This window comes from Odocoileus virginianus, chromosome 31 (genome assembly GCF_023699985.2).
Source record: "Odocoileus virginianus isolate 20LAN1187 ecotype Illinois chromosome 31, Ovbor_1.2, whole genome shotgun sequence".
In the NCBI taxonomy this organism is placed as follows: domain Eukaryota; kingdom Metazoa; phylum Chordata; class Mammalia; order Artiodactyla; family Cervidae; genus Odocoileus; species Odocoileus virginianus.
Window position 1 is genome coordinate 9540205 of NC_069704.1, and position 19189 is coordinate 9559393.

General features: G+C 53.5%; 1 protein-coding gene and 1 non-coding gene across 10 annotated transcripts in view; one reads left to right on the plus strand and one right to left on the minus strand.

Annotated features, from left to right (window-relative positions):
• Positions 1 to 561: 561 nt before the first annotated feature.
• Positions 562 to 634, plus strand: TRNAG-CCC (transfer RNA glycine (anticodon CCC)). Its single transcript has one exon. It is a non-coding gene; the product is annotated as a tRNA-Gly (tRNA).
• A 5928-nt stretch (positions 635 to 6562) lies between these two features.
• Positions 6563 to 19189, minus strand: part of RGS3 (regulator of G protein signaling 3) — a 150012-nt gene continuing 137385 nt past the window's right edge. For 7 of the 9 annotated variants that reach the window (XM_020906641.2, XM_020906642.2, XM_070459259.1 and 4 more), the window contains 5 exons: positions 13976 to 14040; positions 9576 to 9677; positions 9145 to 9206; positions 8304 to 8470; positions 6563 to 7540 (listed from right to left, as the gene is read on the minus strand). In XM_020906641.2, the coding sequence (XP_020762300.2) occupies positions 7355 to 7540; positions 8304 to 8470; positions 9145 to 9206; positions 9576 to 9677; positions 13976 to 14040 (582 nt within the window). In that variant the 3' untranslated portion in view covers positions 6563 to 7354. Of the gene's footprint in view, positions 7541 to 8303; positions 8471 to 9144; positions 9207 to 9575; positions 9678 to 9776; positions 10191 to 13975; positions 14041 to 19189 lie in introns of those variants that run through there. The other 2 variants (XM_020906657.2, XR_011484924.1) reach the window with 2 other exon arrangements.

A 19189-nucleotide genomic window follows, 5' to 3' on the forward strand; every position in this document is an offset into this window, starting at 1 on the left:
AAGCTGAAACTCCAATACTTTGGCCACCTAATGTGAAAAACTGACTCATTGGAAAAGACCCTGATGCTGGAAAAGATTGAAGGCAGGAGGAGAAGGGGATGACAGAGGATGAGATGGTTGGACGGCATCACCGACTCAATGGACATGATTTTGAGTAAACTCCGGGAGGTGGTGCTGCAGTCCATGGGGTTGCAAAGAGTCGGACACGAGTGAGTGACTGAACTGAGCTGAACTGAACATGCATAGAATGTATAGAGGGCTTTCAAAACTATAACAGTGAAAAAGCAAACATTCTGATTAGAAAATGGGCAAAAGACATGAGGAGAGATTTCACCAGAGGATATACAGGTGACAATAAGTACATGAAAAGATGCCCAATATCACTAGCTGTTAGGGAAAAGCAAATGAAGACCTGGTTGAGACAGCACTACATACCTGTTGGAAGAGTTAATATAAAACATGGGGCAACATTACATGCTGGCTAGGATGCAGAGATCCCTCACAGTCAGCTAGTCAGAGACAGTTTGGCAGCTTCTTAAACATTAAATCTATATTGGGACTTCCCTGGTGGTCCAGTGGCTAAGACTCTGCACTCCCAATGCAGGGGGCCTGAGTTCAATCCCTGGCCAGGGAATTAGATCCCACATGCTGCAACTAAGAGTTCTCAGGCCACAACTAAAGATCCATGTGCCATGACTAAGACCTGGTACAACCAAATAAACAAACTATTTTTTAAAAATTACCTCTATACCTACTTATGATCTATCAGTGGCACCCCTGGACGTTGATCCTAGAGAGATGAAAACTTGTGTCCACACAAAAATCCCTCCACAATTGTTCATAGCAGCTTCGTATGTAATAGCCCCAAACTGGAAACAACCAAAATGTCTTTCAGTACGTAAATGGTGAAACAAACTACTATTCATGCATACCAAAGAATGCTACTCACTCAGCAATAAACAGAACTGTACTATTGACACACACAACAACTCGTGTGGATCTCAAGGGTTTTATGGTGAGTGGAGAAGACAATCTCAAAAGGTCACATACTGTGTGATTCCATTTATATAACATCCTTAAAATGACAAAATTATAGAGATGGAGAGCAGATTAGTGGTTGCCAGGAGTTAAGGATGGTGGAAGTGGGGGAACGAGTGTGACTATAAAGGGAGACCTTTGCGGTGAAATAGTTCTGTATCTTGATTGTGGTCGTGGTTACACAATCTACACATGGGATAAAATGACACAGAACTAGATACACACACAGTACCAATGTCAGATTCTGGTTTTGATCTTGTACTATAATTAAGTAAGATGTCATTGTTGGGGGAAACTAGGTGAAGGACACATGGTACCTCTCTGTACTAACTTCGCACAATTTCCTGTGGATATTTAATTATTTCAAAGTTGAAAACAAAAACCTCTTTCATGTCAATGAGAACTTGTCCCAGGTAGGTGCTGACCTTTCCGCCTGAGGGGCAAGGGCACTTGGAACAGAGCTGAACTCAGTCCATGGTGAAGAGCCATGTCCAGCCCAGCTCCTCCTGGATCAGTTGACTCTAATGGACCTGTCAAAGGATGAGGGTGAATAAATAATTGTTTTTTTAAAAGCTGCTAAGTGTTGGAACCATTTGTTTTGCAGCATTAGTTCGATAATAGCTGACTAATACATACCCACTTGCCACAGCTCCTCTCCACTGCCCTAAGAGGATGGATGTCTGTGGCAGAAACACCTAGCTGTTCCCCAACATCTGCTCTACACTTGTGTTACCCCAAAGTAACAGAAGTTACTGCTTTTTATCTGGTCATACGGCTGTCTGGATTCAGACTACATTTTCCAGCTTCTCTTGTAATGAAGGGTGGCCCTGTGACCAAGTCCTAACCAATGTGATATTAGAGAAAGTGCTATACGACAGTTTCTGGAGCCTTTTCTCAGAAATAATTGACCTCCACCTTTTGCCCTCTCTTTCCTACCCCTTCACCCTTCCCAGATGCAGATGTGATGGCTGGAGCTCAAGCAGCCATCTTGGACATCAGGCAGAAGTTACAATTTGAGGATGGCAAAAGTAACAAAATAGAAGGAACTAGGGTTCCCAATGATCATGGAGATGCCATGCCAACCCGAGGCTGTATATGTATATTTACTTGTCATAAGAGAGGTTATAAAGTTCTATCTTATATTTCCTGTCGTGCACAACAGAACTCAATCTTTATTCAGTAGCTTCTTACCTTTTTTCATGAGCTCATCCTGTGCACCTACTAACCATGCTAAGGACTACTATATGCTTCCCACCCTTTGAGTAAGTATTTATTAAGCACTTACTATGTGTCAGGCAATGTAATGGTGCTGGGAAAATAGTAAGAAGCAACACAGACATGGTCTCTACTCTGAGGGGCTTTGTAGTTGAGAGGAAAAGACAGCAATGAAATGAACGCATGTGTATAAGTAATTACCATCTATGACAAGTGCCTTCAAAGAAAGGTACAAGGCAGTTCGTGAGCAGACAAAGGCCCTCTTCTCTGGAGCCCTCTTCTACTCACGGCTATCAGGGAAGGCTTCCCTGAGGAAGTGACATCTAATCTGAGTTCTAGGGAAAGTGGGGTTGACAAGTGCCTTCAAAGAAAGGTACAAGGCAGTTTGTGAGCAGACAAAGGCCCTCTTCTCTGGAGCCCTCTTCTACTCATGGCTATCAGGGAAGGCTTCCCTGAGGAAGTGACATCTAATCTGAGTTCTAGGGAAAGTGGGGTTAGGAATATAGCTTAGTGCTTGTTGCTTAGGCTATTACATCATTCAATCAACTGTGACCTGACTGATAGTAGTAGGTATTCTGTTTGGAAATATCCACCATTATTTCATGGAAAACTTTGGTCCCTGATATGCATTGAATTATCTTAATAAAATGACACTCTGCCCTCCAAACTGTTACTTGTATATAATCTAGTGACAAAAGTGGTTGCAATGTTTTCTGGAATAAATTTTATGATTTAAGCCGAAAAAGGAAAAAAGAAAAGCTCTGCCCTCAAGCCAAGGAGAATCTGAGTCAAGAGCCCCCAATCCAAGCCACTAAACTTCTCAGACCGGCAGGAGCTGAGGCTGCCTGGGATTTGGGGTTGGGGTCCCAGTTCCTTGTCTACTTTCTCTAAACTCTAACTTTCTCACTTGTGAAATGAAAACAATACTCAGACCTTCTCTAGGCCTCTTGCGAGGCCTGGTGAGGGTGAGGCATGGAACGCCCTGGGGGTGAGGCCTGAGCTGTCATTTTTTATCTGCAACCTGACCCTGCCCTCCCCCAGCCCCAGCTATGCCTTCACTCCCATGGAGCTGAGCAGACTCCATCCTCAACTTGTCTCCTCCAACCCAAGGGAGGGGCCCCCCTGGGGGCAGGGGGCCCAGGATACCCCCTTCCCTCCTTTCTGGCTGACCAGGGAAAAGACAGGAAAAGCCAGATGTTTCACAGATGTTGCAGATTGTAAGCAAAACAGCACAGGAGCGCCTTCTCTGAGGCCCCAGGTCTGTCACTTGGGCTGGGAGCACTGAGCGAGAGGCAGCGGTGAGGGGCAGGCGTGATGAATCAGAGAGTTTCCAGGATAGGATGCGAGAGGGAGGGATACAGCAAGGAGGAATTAGGCCAGGGGTCCAGGGGAGCCAGGCAGGGAGGTAGGGGTAGGGAGATCAGGGAGTTTGGTGAGGGCGAGGGGGTGGGAAGGAGTGAAGGTGGCTAACTGGGTGAGCCCGTGGGGGCCTGGCTGGGCAGGAGACCTATTGCTGACCTACTTCCTTTGCCCCACGTCCACCGTGGGGTCCCAACTTCACTGGGGAAGAACTTTAGAACCAAGAGGCTCCCTGGTGCTCCTGAGACACCTCTGGAGGTGCTGAGCTCCCCAAAGCAGGAGGGATGCAAGTAGAAACCCAAGAAGGGACCCAGGCACCAGGCAGCAGTCGGATCCAGAAGGTCTCTTCCAGGTTGGAGAGTCTGGGAGGCCGTATCTGCCCCCAGCCAGGCCAAGAGGCCAATAGCACTAGGGTCCACATGGAGCTGGGTGAAATGGCCACAGGCAGGCCAGGGATGAATGCCCGCCCACTGCTATCCACTGAGAGGCACTACCATGCTGCCCTCTCCCCTTTTCACCCTTCACACCCAGTTTGCCAGCTGACCCCGGCTGCCCGCAGTCAGGCCAAGGCTGGGCAGCGGTACGGGGACAGACTGTTTGTGACCTACTCCCTGGAACAGGCTGGCTTCATTCTCCAGCAAAATCATTCCTGGAAGGACAGGGATCTGGGGTGCTCAGGCTCCCCGTCCACTCTAATGAAGGTAGAGAATGAGCTTTGCCACTTCCCCGTGACCCTGAAAAGTGATGTGGTTGGTGGCAGCTTATGCTGGAGGCGCAGGTCCCTGGGCTCAGCTTGCTGCCAACAGCCTCGCTGAGTCACTGCCACTCTGAGGTAGGTGCCAATCCGCACAATTTGTAGATGAGAAACTGAGGCAGAGAGGCTACAGGATTTTTTTTTTCCTCCAGAGATTTGCAGCTTGTAGTAAGTGGCAGAACCAGGAGCTAAGTGAATCCTAGAGCCTGGCTCCAGGGCCTGGGCCTTGTACCTCTTGCACATTTGCTGCTCCCCTCCCTCTGCCTCAGTCTTCCCATCTGTGAGATGGGGATGGAGCTGGACAGGACGTGGTGACCTCACAGCTCTCAGATCCCACATCGACCGGCCTGGGGTTGCTAGATGGAGACCACATGTGAAAGAAGAAATGGGGACAGCCCAGACACCATATGGGTAAGGGGACTGCGGCCTAAGGCAGTGAGGGCTGTGCCCAAGTCCCTCGGGAGTCCAAGTGGGGGTGGGGCAGGCAGACCCAGGCGCTTTTCCAGGCTCCTCTCCAGCTGTTGTGTGTAGCCAAAGCAACTTGGAGGCCAAGGGCGCCGGGTGTGAGTAATGGAAACCAGGCAGTGGGGCCTTCCGAAATGGGAATTCCATCTGCCTGACTTGGTTCTCCTGGCCTGAGGTTTCCATGGCAATTTGGGAATGGGAAAGATGGAGGGCCCAGCCCAAGGCTGACTCCCTGGAACCTAGGCAAAGGGGAAGGTGAGTCTCCTCCCAGACCCAGGGTCCCCTCCTCGCCACGGCAAGGCCAGGTGAGCCCAGACTGTGACGCCCTGAGTGCGGATGTCAGCTATGCAGCCACCGTTTTGGGGGACCAGGAGTGGTGTTGCAGTCCTCTCTGGGCCTCAGTTTTCCCAGCTGTCAGGTCCCCAAATCTCCAGGCCTGGACAACACCTGAGTGTCATCCCTCACTCTGATCCAGGCGCGCATCTCTGTCCCCCGTCCCTCTAGGTCATCAAGGCCCTGGCAGCTCCACCCTGAGAAAGCCCTTCACCATTTCCAAAGCCAGATGGGGTTCCCTGGCCAGGCCCCCGGCCCTGGGAAGAAGACCCAGCCCCACTCCCGGAGGAGCTCACACACTGGTGCTGGGGGAACAGGCTGTGACACTTATTAAGCACCTACTGTCTGCCTAGCCTGACATTAGGACCCCAGAGACCACCGTTGCTGATGTTCTCCATGTGCAGGGGGATCCTGGGGTGTCCCTGCCCTGGGAGACCAGCAAGGGAAGGCAGGGAGGAGAGTGGCTGCACAGCCCCCTATCCTTTGCATCTCCAAGTCCCAAGGGGGAAGCCCTGAACCCAAAACCCCACACAGGAAACAAGCCCCAAGGAGATGGGGTCCTCCTGCAGGAACTCTGCCTGCCTTCATCTAAGTCAGCCCAGGGAGCCAGTCCTCACCTCGGGCCACACCCTGGTCCCTGCCTCCAGACCCTCGCAGGTGGTACCTGTGGGCATCAGGGGCAGCTTTTGCATCAGCTTGAACAGGCTTTCTTCGACCTCTCTAAGCAAGCAGTCCTGCCTTTCCTAAATGTGTATCTCCTGTTAAGAACAGAGGGGAACTCTCCCCCAGGGCCACAGAAGGACCCGCCCTGTCACCTCCTGAGCTCTTCCTCCATCCTAAAGTCCTCCATGAGCCCACCCATCTGCAGCTGACACCCTGCCTGAGATCCTGGCCTCACCCACCTTCACCAACCATCCCTGTGCCTCCTATAAGTTCCCCTAGAATCTCAGAGTGTGGCAGAGAAGAAAAAAGTGGAGGAACTTGCTGAAGGTCACATAGCCAGTTAGCAGCCCAGCTAGGACTCTATCCAGTTGCTGGCAGAGGACAGCAATCCAGAGAGCTGTGCAGTCAGGTGGGCTTAGGCTGAGCCCCGTCCCTGCCACTTGCTGGCTGTGTGACCTTGGAAAAGTCACCTTCCCTGCCTGGGTTTCACGTGCCTCATCTGTAAAGTAGGGATAACTGCCACCTCCCAGGCTTGCAGGGAAGATGAGACGGTAAGTGGACAAGCTTGGCAGAGCTCATGCACGGAGGAGGCAATTGATTGTTAGGGAGCAGCACCCGCACCAGGATGGGAGGCAGGTGATGGCAAGAGAGAAGAAGCATGATTGACAGTGCACCCACCAACCCTCCCAGCCCCAGAGGCCCTGGGAAGCCTCAAAACCAGGAACAGAGACAGGGTCGAGAACAAAAAATAACACGGGCCTTTTATTTGCTCCAGAACTCGGCCGCTGTGTGGTCTGAGGGTGCCATGCTTTCCCGGGACCCCCTGGGGGACTCCCCCACCTCACTCAGGGGGGCTGGATTTCGGTGTGAGGTCAGACTGCAGCCCCCGCCCCTCTGGGCCTTATCGGTCCAGCAGGCCCAGCTGCCCGCCACGGGGCTCGGGACCAGTGAATCCCCTGAAACTGGAATATGGTGCCCACCTTCTCAGCAAGGCGGCTTTTTCACAAGGCGTTGGTTAAAATATTGCACTTGTAAATTAGGAAAACTGATGAGGCAAAGGTTTCCTATTACAGGACGACATGCCAAGCATCCAACTACTGTTTAAATAAATAAAACTCAAGGCAGGGGTCCCAGCAGTGAGCCCCAGCAGCTCCCCTGAAGAGCCCCGGGGCCCAGGCCTCGGCCCCTGCCACACCAGCCAGTTCTTTAAGGAACTTGGTCGTTGCAAAGTCTCCGCAGCAGGGAGCAGCAGCTCCAGATCTGTCTTAGCCTGGCCGGGCCCCTGACCTGCCCAGGCCCTCGGGCCCCCTCGTACCAGGGCAGCAGGGACCCCGTGGGGCCAGTCCCTCGACTCCTCTAGTGGCCTGGGCCTCTCTTGGTCCAGGCCTCTCATCCAAATGTCCGTCTGTCTGTCCGGACGCAGCCTCCGGGGGCTTGCTTGCCCCCTCTGTCGCAGGGGGGGAGGGAGGCAGGTGGGGAGGGGCCCAGCCCGCCTGGTGTGAACACTGAGCTCTGCCCGCGTGGCCCCTAAAGCGGGGGACTCATCTTCTTCTGGTTAATGAGGTCCAGGTAGAGGTCCGAGCGGAGGAAGCGTGGGTATGAGTCCTTCTCCATGAGCCCAAAGATGCGCTTCTGGGCCAGGTCGAAGCAGCCCCGAGTGACGCTCTGCAGGTTGTCCTTGGTGTGCTCCCGTGTGTACGAGTCCAGGTTTACCTGCCGGCGGAGGGCGACGAGGTCAGGGCTGCCTGCAGGAACCTGCTCCTGGGGGCCGAGGGCCGGGTCAGGACCTGCCCAGCCTCTCAGCTGCGAGCCCTTCTGCTTCCACATCGTGAGGTTCAGAGGGGAACCCCCACAGGTTAGCAGAGTCAAGTCCTGGTTCGGTCACTAACTGGGGGGGTGGTAGAGTTTTTAGGGCCTGAAAACATCACCTCTAGGGTCAGGCTACCTGAGTTCAAATCCCAGCAGTGCCACATGTTAGGTGTGTGACCTTAAGCGAATCGCTTAAGTGCTCTGAGCCCTGGCTGTCTTAATTATAGGCGGGAATAACAGTGCATTCCTCAGAGCTGCGGACATTAAGCATCACCATCCATTCTAAATAGACAACGCCTGACACACAGGAAGCACTCAGCAGACGTTAGGCTCTCTGGGACTTTGTCTCCTCGTTTTAAAAATGAAAATAATATTAACACCTATTTTACAGGTTGTCCTGAGGGTTAAATATGAGAGCTCATCTGTGAAGGGCTTTGCATGGGCCTGGCACCGAGCAGCCCCTGAGAGTGGCCATTCGTGTTATCAGTCAGGATTCTGTTCTTCCCGGGAACCCCAGCCTGCTTCCTCTTCACCCTGGGCACTTGGCCCCTAAGAGTCACTCTGGGCTCTCCCCTTGCTGAGCCCCTCGAGGCTTCCAGCCAGCCCCCTCACCGAGAGGCTGCTGGGCATGGGGACGGGGGCCTGAGGGCCCAGCCCAAAGCCCTACCTCCTTGCACGCCTGAATGGCGATGTACTCAGCAAAGATCTTCTTGGCCTTGGCCGCCATCTTGGACTGTGACTTGACCTTCTTGAAGTCCTCGCATGCCAGCCAGAATTCCAGGTTCTCCTCACTAAACTCAGTGCGGAGGAAGGCCTGGAACACCGCTAGACCATCTGTGAGGAGAAGCCCAGACCTTGAGGTGAGAGGCCAAACCAGCCCCTCCTGCCCTCAGGCCCACCCCCGCAGCTGACCCTCTTGGCTCATTTTGGGTGCAGATGCTGGGAGCTTAGTAAGGGGACCCGCTCCTGAGAGCCGGGAACCCAGGATACGGTCCCCACCCCTGCATTGCCTCTTCATGGGCCTTGGCCAGGTCTCTCCCCAGCTGTGCCTCAGTTTCCTCATCTGTCAAATGGGAACCACCTCCTGGATTCTAGTGAGGATCAGAAGGGGTTCCCGTCCACGAGATGACAGGCAGATTTGGCCCCGTGTACGCCCTCCGCACATGGAAGTGTTTATTGTTATTCTGGGAACATGGGTCTGAGTATACAGGTCCCAAAGGCCTCTGGCAGTGCCAGCTCTCATGGACAGGGAGGGGCTGGCAGCAGCAGGCTCCAAGGCCAGAACAAGGGCCTCAGCCTTTCCCAACAGCGGGGACACCTGACGGCCCGGGAAACAGGGAAAGGCAACCTCTCCAGGGCCAGATGCACTCTCTGAGCCTGGGAGAGGAGCAGAGGAAGACGGGGGAGAAGACATGGAGAAGGGAACAGGCCGGGTGGCCCCAAGCCTGGGAGAGGAGGACGGGGGAGAGGACACGGAGCGGGGAACAGGCCGGGTGGCCCCCACTTACACTTGTGGACCAGCAGCTTCTCCAAGGACTCGCCCCATTTCAGCGCTTCCTCTGAAGTGGGCCTGAGGGGGAGGCAAGGAACACAGTGAGGGGCCGGGAGGCTCAGGGAAGCGAGCTGACCTCTGTCCGCTGTCCTTGGCCCCACAAAGTAGCTGAGCCCCATGAGGAGCACACGAGGGGGCCCACCCCCTTTCCTGGGGCTGGCGGCATCACTTCTACCCCCACCTCTGCCCCGCCCCGGCCATCCTTCCCGGGACAGCAGCTCCCCATCCACGCTGCTCATACAGGGTATGAGGCTCCTTCCACAGGAGCCTCCACCACCCCCGAGCCCGATCAAGCCAAATGCATTCTCCCTTACACGCCCGCCAGCCACCCTGCTCCCACGGGACCCGTGAGTGTCTGAGGGCCCAGGGGTGCCGGAGAGGACCTACTTGAATGACTTCATCACTTTGTCTGTCTTGCCTGTTGGCTGGGCCCCAGGGGATTCGTTCCGCCGCCTAAAGATGCCCAGCTTGTTCTTCATGTCCTTGGCTCTGGGGACAGAAGCAGAGAAGGGGGTCGGTGAGGCCGGTCCACTCGCCCGCTGCCAGTTCAGGGTGGGGAGGGCGGGGGCCGGGGCGAGGGGCACCTACTCCTTCATGGTGTGCCGCCTCTGGAGGTTCCCATTCCGAGTGAGGTACATGCCTCGGAGCATCGCTGTAGGGCCCCCCACCTTGCTGCCTGGGACGGTCTGCTGCAAGCACCCCCAGACTCCTGTTCCCAAGCCGGGTACCAGGAGGCAACGGTGCGGGCAGCAGCCGAGCACTCACTGGAATCCCAGCCCCGGACGACTGGACTCCCAGGCACAGGCCAGGCTGGGACTCAGACAGGAGGAGCCAGGAAATGGGAGGGACCAGGACGGGAGCAGGGAAAAAAAAAAAAAATATCCCTCCTGGCCAACCCTGAGAGGCAGCCCCGTGAAAGGGGCATGTGTCTGTAAGGGGCGGCCTCTGGGGCCCGCCCAGGCAGGAAGCCAAACCCGTTATTTGTGACTGGCCTCCCCGTTACCATGGCAGCACCCTGGGAAGGAGGAGAAAACAAATCAGCAAGTTGCTGGGAGGGAGGGCGGGAGGGAAGGGAGGCTCTGCCCATCAGGGTGGCAGGACCAGCTATTTTTAGCCAAGAGCCATTTTTAGCCCTGTCACTCCCCCAAGGCAGATTTCAGCCTGTGGGCAAGCTGCTGGTGAGAAAGGGTTAAGTGTCTCCTGCTCGCGATTGCCTCCCCGGTCCCTAGACCCCTCTCTGGGCACCTCCCAGAGAATAGTTTCTGCCAGCAGACTGCTCAGTCTCTGTCATAAGCTTTGGATATATCCACCCATGAATATGCAGGATGTCCCCTGAAGTTTCAGTAGTTTGAAGCTCCAATCACTTCAAAAGTACAAAGCCCATAAACTCTCAAAAACATCATTTGAAACAAATTAACTTTTTTACGCCTACTTAGTCTTATGACTTTTGAATACTACATTTTTTTTGTTTCAGTTTTTGATCTCTGTCCTTTTGATTAAAGACGACAAATGCTGACTGAACCGAAAAATTAAATGCGTAAAATTTAAAATGGGTTATCAAAACCGGAAAGCTAAGTAAGTGTAAAAGAAATTTAAGTAATGGAGCTTTCAAATGTGTTTTATACACTGGGCAACTTACTTCTGAAGTCATCCGAGCTTCAAAGGGCACTAAGACCGACGGGACGCCCTGTTTAATGAAGGCAAGTGGTGCAGGTGGAAGTTAGGGGCAGAAGTGCTGCAGCAAGACTGTCTCAGGTTCAGCTCCCAGCCCCAGCCATTACCAGCTGTGTGCCCTTTATCGAGTTACCTAACCTCTCTGAACGTCAAGTTTTCTCATCTGTTAAACACAGATGATGACAGTACCTACCATCTGCTGGGGTTGTTTCAAGGCAAGGAAAAAAATGCACATAAAGCTTTAGCACAGTGGCTGGGGCAAAAGCACTCAGGCTTATCTACATGGACCCTGAGGTCCTAGGGCAGCTGACTGAGATGAGGACCCTGCTCTAGCAGATTCCAAGCCAATGAGATAAGGCCAAGAAGTCCAGGGACGGGCAGCCCTCTGGTGAGGATCAAGGCCTTCTGAGAGCCTTGGTGGGCTAGGAGTGAGAGAGCCCAGCTTCTTGGGGCACAGTGCTCTGTTTCGGACCCTGGCTCCTGGCCCGCTGTCGAGGTGAGGACATAGAAGCTGGGGGGCGGGGGGAAGTGGGGGAAGAGCTGGCAGGGGCCAACCTGCAGGCTGCCGCCGTCCACTTGGGCTCATTGCTGGCTCAGAGACCACTGCGTTTCTCTGTGGCTGGAGGAGGCGGAAGCCCCTGCCAAGTCAAGCCTTTCGCCCTAGATGCACAGCTGGGCAGACCCACAGATGCACGGCACAGCTGGAGAGGGCCTCGAAAGTCCGATTGCTACCCAGGTAACTTGAGAAAGGATGGTAGAGGTCAGAGATGCCCCACATGGGCCCAGAGAGTAGAACTGGGACCCACAAAAGGAAGCTAAAGGGACACTTTCCTCCAATCAGAGCCGTGAAAAGATGGAACAAGTAGCCACTGGAGAATGGCTTCCCATTACTAGGGGCTCAAAGGCTACTTAGCAGGGGTCCTGCAGACCTCCTTCAGGGTGCTCTGCTTAGAAATAACAGGCTTTCTGGGAATTCCCTGGTGGTCTAGTGGTGAGGATTCTGGGCTTCCACTGCAGCGTGCCTGGGTTAGATCAGATCCCTGGTCAGGAAACTAAGATTCTGCAAGCTGCATCATGAGGCCAAAAAAATAAGTAAATAAATAACGGGCGCTGAAGGAAAAAAATAAATTTAAAAAATTTAAATATATGTGCAGGCCTATTTATTTTTTTAGAGCCATCACGCCAGGTTTCAGATCTCAACTCTCGGAAAAGCAACTTAACCTCGGAAAACCAACTTAACCTCTTTCTGCCTCAGTTCACTCATTTGTAAAACAGGTTAAATAAGAAAAAAGGAAAGTAAAATAAAAATTGTGGTAAAGGTCACTTATATGCGGGATCTAGAAAAATAGTACAGATGAACTTACTGGCAAAGTAGAAACAGAGTCACAGACATAGAGAACAAACCTAAGGTTTCCAAGGAGGGCATACGGATTGGGAGACTGGGTTTGACATACATACACGACTATGTATGAAACAGATGACTAATGAGAACCTGCCGTTCAGCTCAGGGGACTCAGGACTCTGTGGTGTCCTAAATGGGAAGGAAATCTAATAAAGAGTGGATAGATATTCGTATAAGTGATTCACTTTCCTTTGCAGCAGAAACTGACACAGTATTACAAACCAGCTGTACCCCAGTCATTTCTTTTTTCTTAAGTATTGTAAAAGCAGGCGGCACAGTGGTCAAGAATCCGCCTACCACTGCAAAAAGATGCAGGTTTGATCCCTGAGTCAGGAAGATCCTTTGGAGTAGGAAATGGCAACCTACTCCAGTATTTGTGCCTGGAAAATTCCATGGACAGAGGAGCCTGGCGGGCTGCAGTCCATGGGGTCACAGAGTCAGACACAACTGAAGCACGCATGCGTGCTTAGGTTAAATTAGATAATATATGTAAATGCGCATAGAACAATGCCTAGCACAATCAACATGAGCTATTTATCATTGCAGGTTCTAAGAGTTCTCGCCTAAGCATTTAAGAACGTGAGCCATGGGCCATCAAGAGACAGCGCCCCACTTGGAAAGAAGGCCAGAGTGGGGGAGGCAGGAGAGCTCCAGCATCCTGGATGCCCGCCCTCTGCCGCCCTCCTGCACCCCTGCACGTGCCACCGTCAGCCGTTCCGGTGCCGCCTGCACCGGATGGTTGGTACAAAGAACCATCTCTGTGCGTTTCACCTTCCCTAGAAAGTGCGACCGCTCCTGGCTGCAGACTGAGAGGAGAAGCCTAATGTTGCTGCAGGAAACTGGAGAGGGCAGGGGAAGCTGGGGAGAGTTTCTAGGGAGTGGACCCAGCCAAGGTCGAGGTCAGGGAAGAACGTGGCAGAAGGCATCTGGGAAGGACTCGTCCCCCGACCCCGAGGCCGGCCTTACTGGCGCGCAAGGGTCTGGCACTGCAGGGCCTGGAGGGGAGGGATGCCCTCTGCAGGCCACCACGTCCCTCAGCGCCTTCTCCTCTGTCCCTGCCCGCAGTCTCTGTGGCCTGGGGTACAAGGACACCGTGGGGAAAACCCCTCACTCTCTGCTAATGAATGGGCACCTCTAACAAAACTCCAAATCGAAAGCATAAATTCTGGGGAGGCGGTGGGGGCAGAAAGGCATGGGGCGTATGGGATCCGCTCTCTGAGCCCGCAGCACCCCCTGCTGGCCATGCCCGGGACTGCCAGCATTCAAGAACTCAGTGGAGAAAGGAGAATCTCGTGACTGGTCAACCCTTTCTCAGAGGGAGCAAAGACCTTGTCGTGGTCACTTGGCCACCGCTTGGCTTAGCAGCTGGACAGAGCCAGAGCAACCAGTCCGTTTGCTTTTGCTTGATTCCCTGTGGCTTCTAGATACTAAATCTGCACCTTGCTTCACTTTATGTGGATGGACGCTGAGGGCAGTGCTGGGTGCTCAGGACCCTGGCTGACCTCACCCTGGAGCCACGGCTAGGTCCCAAGACCCCATTTTTCATGAGTGTCTGTCTCAGGTAGGACTGGATACAGCCCCTTCTCCTTGCCTCTACCGCTGGCCCACTGGGCATGGAGAATAAGCCAGAGGACGGGGAAGGAGAGGGGTGCAGGGTCCGCTCCCCCGCCCCCATCACTAGGGTGAGGACCAATAAATCTTTCCAACGTACAGGTTTTTGCTCTTTCTCTTCCGGGAGGTGTCATCATCATCCCCTACTGTGTCAGGCCCGCTCATCTGCAGAGAAAACACAGACACGTTGCAGGCTGGGCTGTTGTCTGAGCAAAGAGAGGCTCAGGGATCTAGCAGGCCCCGCCAACCACCCACCCCCACCTCCATGCTCCCACCCCTTGAAGAACAGCAGAGGGAGGGAGACCCCGCTGCTAGGAGCAGCCTGCTCACGGAGTGTCCTCGTGCACCTAGGAAGGCAGCTTGGACGGGAGCAGCGCTCACGGCAGTGGGGCAGGATAGAGAAACAGCTTCAGTCAAGGTGCTACTGTGTGACTCAGCCAACTGCTGTCCCTCTCTGAGCCTCCAGTGCTTAATTTCAACATGGAGATCATAGTGACTAACCAACTCAGGATTCTGAGGTTTTTAAAGAGACCTGGGATGGGTCAGCCATGTATTAAGTGCATTATTACATAGGATAGTACCACTCTTGCCGTAAAGCTTTCCCTGGCTCCCAAGTACCCTTGAGACAATGTCCAAACTCTAGGACATGATGTACAGGCTTTACCATCTTAGGATATGGGCAGAAAGCTCCGTATCGCCATCAGTTACAACTCCGTCGGTTATCTCTCTGGCCTGACCCCTGCTCCAGCAACTTCTTCAAACTGCCCTCCAACCAAAAACCATTCCAACCAAAAACCTTCCCAGCCGGGCTCTGTACACGTTCTTCCTTCCATAGGAGATGTTTTGGTGACTCTCTCACCTCCCATTCCTTCAAGACCCAGCTTCAGCAAAGACCTAAACCTCAGGTAAGCTGCTTAAATGCCTCCTCACCCAGGAAGCCCTCCTGGACCCCTAGACCCAAGCTTGTGCCCTCTTCACCCCTCCGAGGGCCCTGCTGTATCCAACATGGCTTCTCTCCGATCTGTCTCCTCTGCTGGAGTGGGAGTCCCCAAGAGCAAGGCCTCTGTCTGCCTTCGCCTCTGTCTAGGTCACCTTGCCTGGGCCTGGTGTATGTTAGGAGTTCAAGAAATACTTGAATGAATGAATCAATCAAGAGAGAGGGAAAGCAGGTTGGAAAGGATGTGTCTTGCAGGCTTCACTGCTTGATTAATGGCCTGCAATTTTATTTCCTGCTGTTCCACTGAGCCCCCAGATTCTGCCCTGCCCTACCTCCACCCTCCTTGCCTTTGCCTATGCCGTGCCCCCTTCCTGGAATGCCTTCTCCTCTTCTGCCCAATCTTGACTTCCTCCTAGTCTGTCACCCTTCCTCTCTTCCACACCACTCCAGACTCCCACCGTCTCTCCTGGGGCTGCCTTCTGTTGCCCTGCGTCTGTGTGTCCACCCTCCTCCTGAAGAAATCAGACCCCTGCAGTGCCGCCCCAGAGCAGAAGCACAGCAAATGCATTGAGATGTTGGAATGGCTGCGGCTGAGATGTCCTAAGACAAGACAGAAGGCCACCAGGTGTGAATCTCAGCTCTGACTCCTCATGAGTCACACCTTGGATCTCAGTTTCACTTGTAAAATAAAGCAAATGGGCTGAACTTTAAAATACCATGTTCTCAATTCTGGGAGGAAAAGTGGGCCTAATCCAGATATAGCCGGAGCTACCAGCCTCAGTGGGGCAACGACCCAGAGATGGATGGATGAATGAGTTATAGCTTCATTCATGGAGTTCATGCTATAGGCCAGACCTCAGAATGGATGTTATCCAGACACTGTCTCATTAATCTCAGAGCTAAGTCCATAAAGTAAACAGAACCTCAGAGAAGTTAAGTCATCTGCCCGAGGACACCCAGCATTTACGTGACAGCTGGAATCTAGGTCTGTCTGAATTTAAGGGCTGTGTTTCTCCACCAGAGGATGCTGCTACTCAGATGCAAGGATGGGACACATTATGAAGGTTTTCAATGAACGGCTCAGGGGAAATGCCGCCTCTTTCCTGAGAACGCTGCCCCACCAAGGCTGTAAACACGTGTGTACGTGCACACACAGGCACACACCCAGCTATGGTGCGGGACTCCGATCTACAGTTTGCAGCCTGGGTATGGATGCTGCCTCCACTAATTTTGGAGACGTTCCCAGGCTTTCTCAGTTTCAGCTTCTTTAGCTCCGACAGAGGCATCCACCCCACTGTTGGGAGATTCACCAGGATAAAGTCTGGGCCCCGGAGGCTCAGACTGGTACAGAAGGCACCCTCAGGAACTGGGGGTTGCCAGCATTCACCGCCCAGTGATTGCTGTCACCGTCTCGCCCTCGCACACAGGTCACAATTGTCTGGCCTGGCCAGGCAAGGCCTGAAGCCCCCACCCGTGGGAAAGGGCCCAGAGCCTGGGCTTCCTCCCATTTAACCTCAGCTTCCGCACTTTATCGGCCCCACACAATGGGCCTGGGGACCACTCCCGCCCCGCCCGCCACCCCCAGCCTCTGCACTGCTGGGAACCCGGCTCTTCCTTCCACCGCTGGGAGGGGGTCATCTTCTCCAGGGTCGGCTCTCATCAGTCAGCCTGAGAGAGAGGCCAGGGAGCTCAGGCCCTGGGAGTCGGCCCCCAAAGTAGCCAGCGAAACCCACACGCCAAGGGGGTGCTGTGTGCCAGAAAGAGACTGAGACAGAAAGTCGGGGTTCTGCTTTCCAATCTCAGTGTGGCTCCCAAGCCTCCTGTCTCCGGGAGCTGCAGTGAGGCCTGCCTGAGGCTCAGCACACAAAGGGTCTCTCCTTCCCATCTACTTCCCTGCTCTGCTCCTTACCTCCTCCGTGCTGAAAGGTGACCAGAGAGAACCCAGAACCACTCAAGCCTGCCCTTCACTCCAGACAGAGGTCCCTGAGGCCCGCCCAGCTCCCACCTGGCCACCTCCAGGGACTGGAGGAATAATTACCATTTATATTGTAATTATAACTATTATAATAGTCACAGTTAAGAGTTAAATGCTAAACTGCCTGGATTTGAATCCTAGCTCAGTCACTTATTAGCTAATCGACTTCAGCCAAATTACATCCCCTCTCTGTCTCGGTTTCTTTATTTGTAAAATGAGGATAGTAACTGGACCTCTCAAAGGGGTGCTATGTGGATTAATGAGCACCTGTGGAAGAGTCTGATAACCAGTAGCTACGGCGGTGTGAACTGAAACTGTCTCCTGCCGTATCAATAAACAAGAAAGGTCACAGCCATCAGTGATCTCTGGCCTCCAAATGTGAACGAGGGCTCCCAAAACTGCGGTTCAGCAGACGCTGCCCCCCACCCACCACCAACAGTGACTGCTGAGGAGCCAGGGAATGCAAGAAGTAGCCATCTGCCAACTCCTAATGAAACAGGACTGGCCCCAGACAGCTGAGGTGCACACCAAAGGAATGAATTAAGTGAGCCCAGAGGTTTGCATCTTCCCATGCATAGAATGCTAAATTCCTTAACTTGATACCTGATCTTTGATGTTCAGACTGTCTGCAAACTTGTATATAGCTTGACTTCCTCTTCTGTCTCCTTGGAGCAGTTTTCTCAGATATACTGAGATGCTATCTCCCAGGCTCGGAGTCATTCCCACCAAACAAAATAACTCTCTACTTTCAGGTTGTGACTATATTTTTTTAGTGGTTAGAGCAGTTATTCACTTCGTGCCAGGCAATGTGCTAAAGTGCTGTGTCATACTTTAATTTAACCTTCTCAACAATTCTAAGAGCTGTTTGCTGTTATTTCCCCCTTGTTTACAGCTGAGGAAACTGAGGCCCAGAGCTGTGTGCTAAGTCACTTTAGTCATGTTCGACTCTTTGGGACCCCATGGACTGCAGACTGCCAGGCTCCTCTGTCCATGGGATTTTCCAGGCAAGAGTACTGAAGGGGGTTGCCATTTCTATTTGCCTGGGCTCTCCAAGCTGGCAAGTAGCAAAAAAATTTCAGGTCTGGCTGCAGACCCCACCCATGACTGAGGGGTCTCCTGTAAGCAGGGCCTCACCTGATTCCCCCTGTTGGTCCTGACCTGACTTCTGGGGCCACGTGGCCATACCTGGCTCCTCTCTCTGACCCAGACCATCCTGGCAGACCACATGGAACTTTGCAGAAACACTGGGGCTAGACTCTACACTTATTTGTTTAGACAGAGGTACGAATCCTTTCGGCTTTTTACAGGTAGGAGGCTGGAAGATGCCATCATGGCTTGGAGCTGGAAGGCGTCTTAGGGGCTCCCTTGTCTGAACCATAGCCTAGATGGGAAACAGCTCCCCTGACAGCCTCTGCCCAAGCTGGTTTCCTGCAGGAGGGGAGACGGAAGCACTGCCAGGGAGGGGCCACAGCCTCTCCCCGCTGTCAAAGAATGACCCATGATTCTGGGCTGAGCCAGGCCAGGCTGGGGTGAAATTCACAGATGCTCTTGGAGCATCCCTGGCTCCCAGGAAAAGGACAGACACGGGCCCAGAAAACCTGTCCTGCCGGACCCTTTTGGGAGCAGCCGGCAAGACGCGGGTCTGGCGGCAGAGGGCGCTGTGGGACAGCTCAACCCAGCGCAAGAGCCAGCCAGCCTCAGGGGGAAACCCACGGGATAACCCCAGGATAACCCAGGGATCTTCTCTTCTCTAGACCTCAGGCAGCCCACCGCTAAGATGATCGTGGCCGAGTGTTCCATCCCTCAGGTCTGTCTGGTTCAGATCCTCCTAAACACAGCAGAGGGGAGGGGTAACACAGGGACGGCCGCCTCTGGGACAGGCAGATTGCACGATGGCCAGCCTCGGTTTACCACACGGCAGCACAGTGATTGGCCGAAGGCCACAGGAGCTCTGCCTGGCCCTCCTGGGTCTCACTGGATCACAGGATCACTACCGTGGGCACAGAGCTGTCAACAGACTGCAGTCGTCTGGAATCCCTGTGACAACTCCCTGAAGACTTGGCCACTCCTGTTTTATAAGAGAAAATCGAAGCTCAGGGGAAAAAAAAAAACTCAGTAACTTGGCCAAGGTCTCAAGACCAGGAGGGAGGAGGCAGAGCCGAGACTGAACCCAGTCTGACCCCACAGCCCAAAGACCTCAGCCCTCTCCCCTTCACCTCTTGCCTGGCTCTGCCTGGAAACCGTGGTCGGTCGGCATCCGTGGACCCTCCCTGGAAAGCCAGGCCCAAACCAGGAAAATGGAAGTCACAGGAAAACCCGCCACCTCCCCCAGCTGCCAGTCCCCAGCCCCCTGCCCCTCACCTGCTAGAGGTGTGCAGGGTTTAGGACAGGCTCAGAGAGGA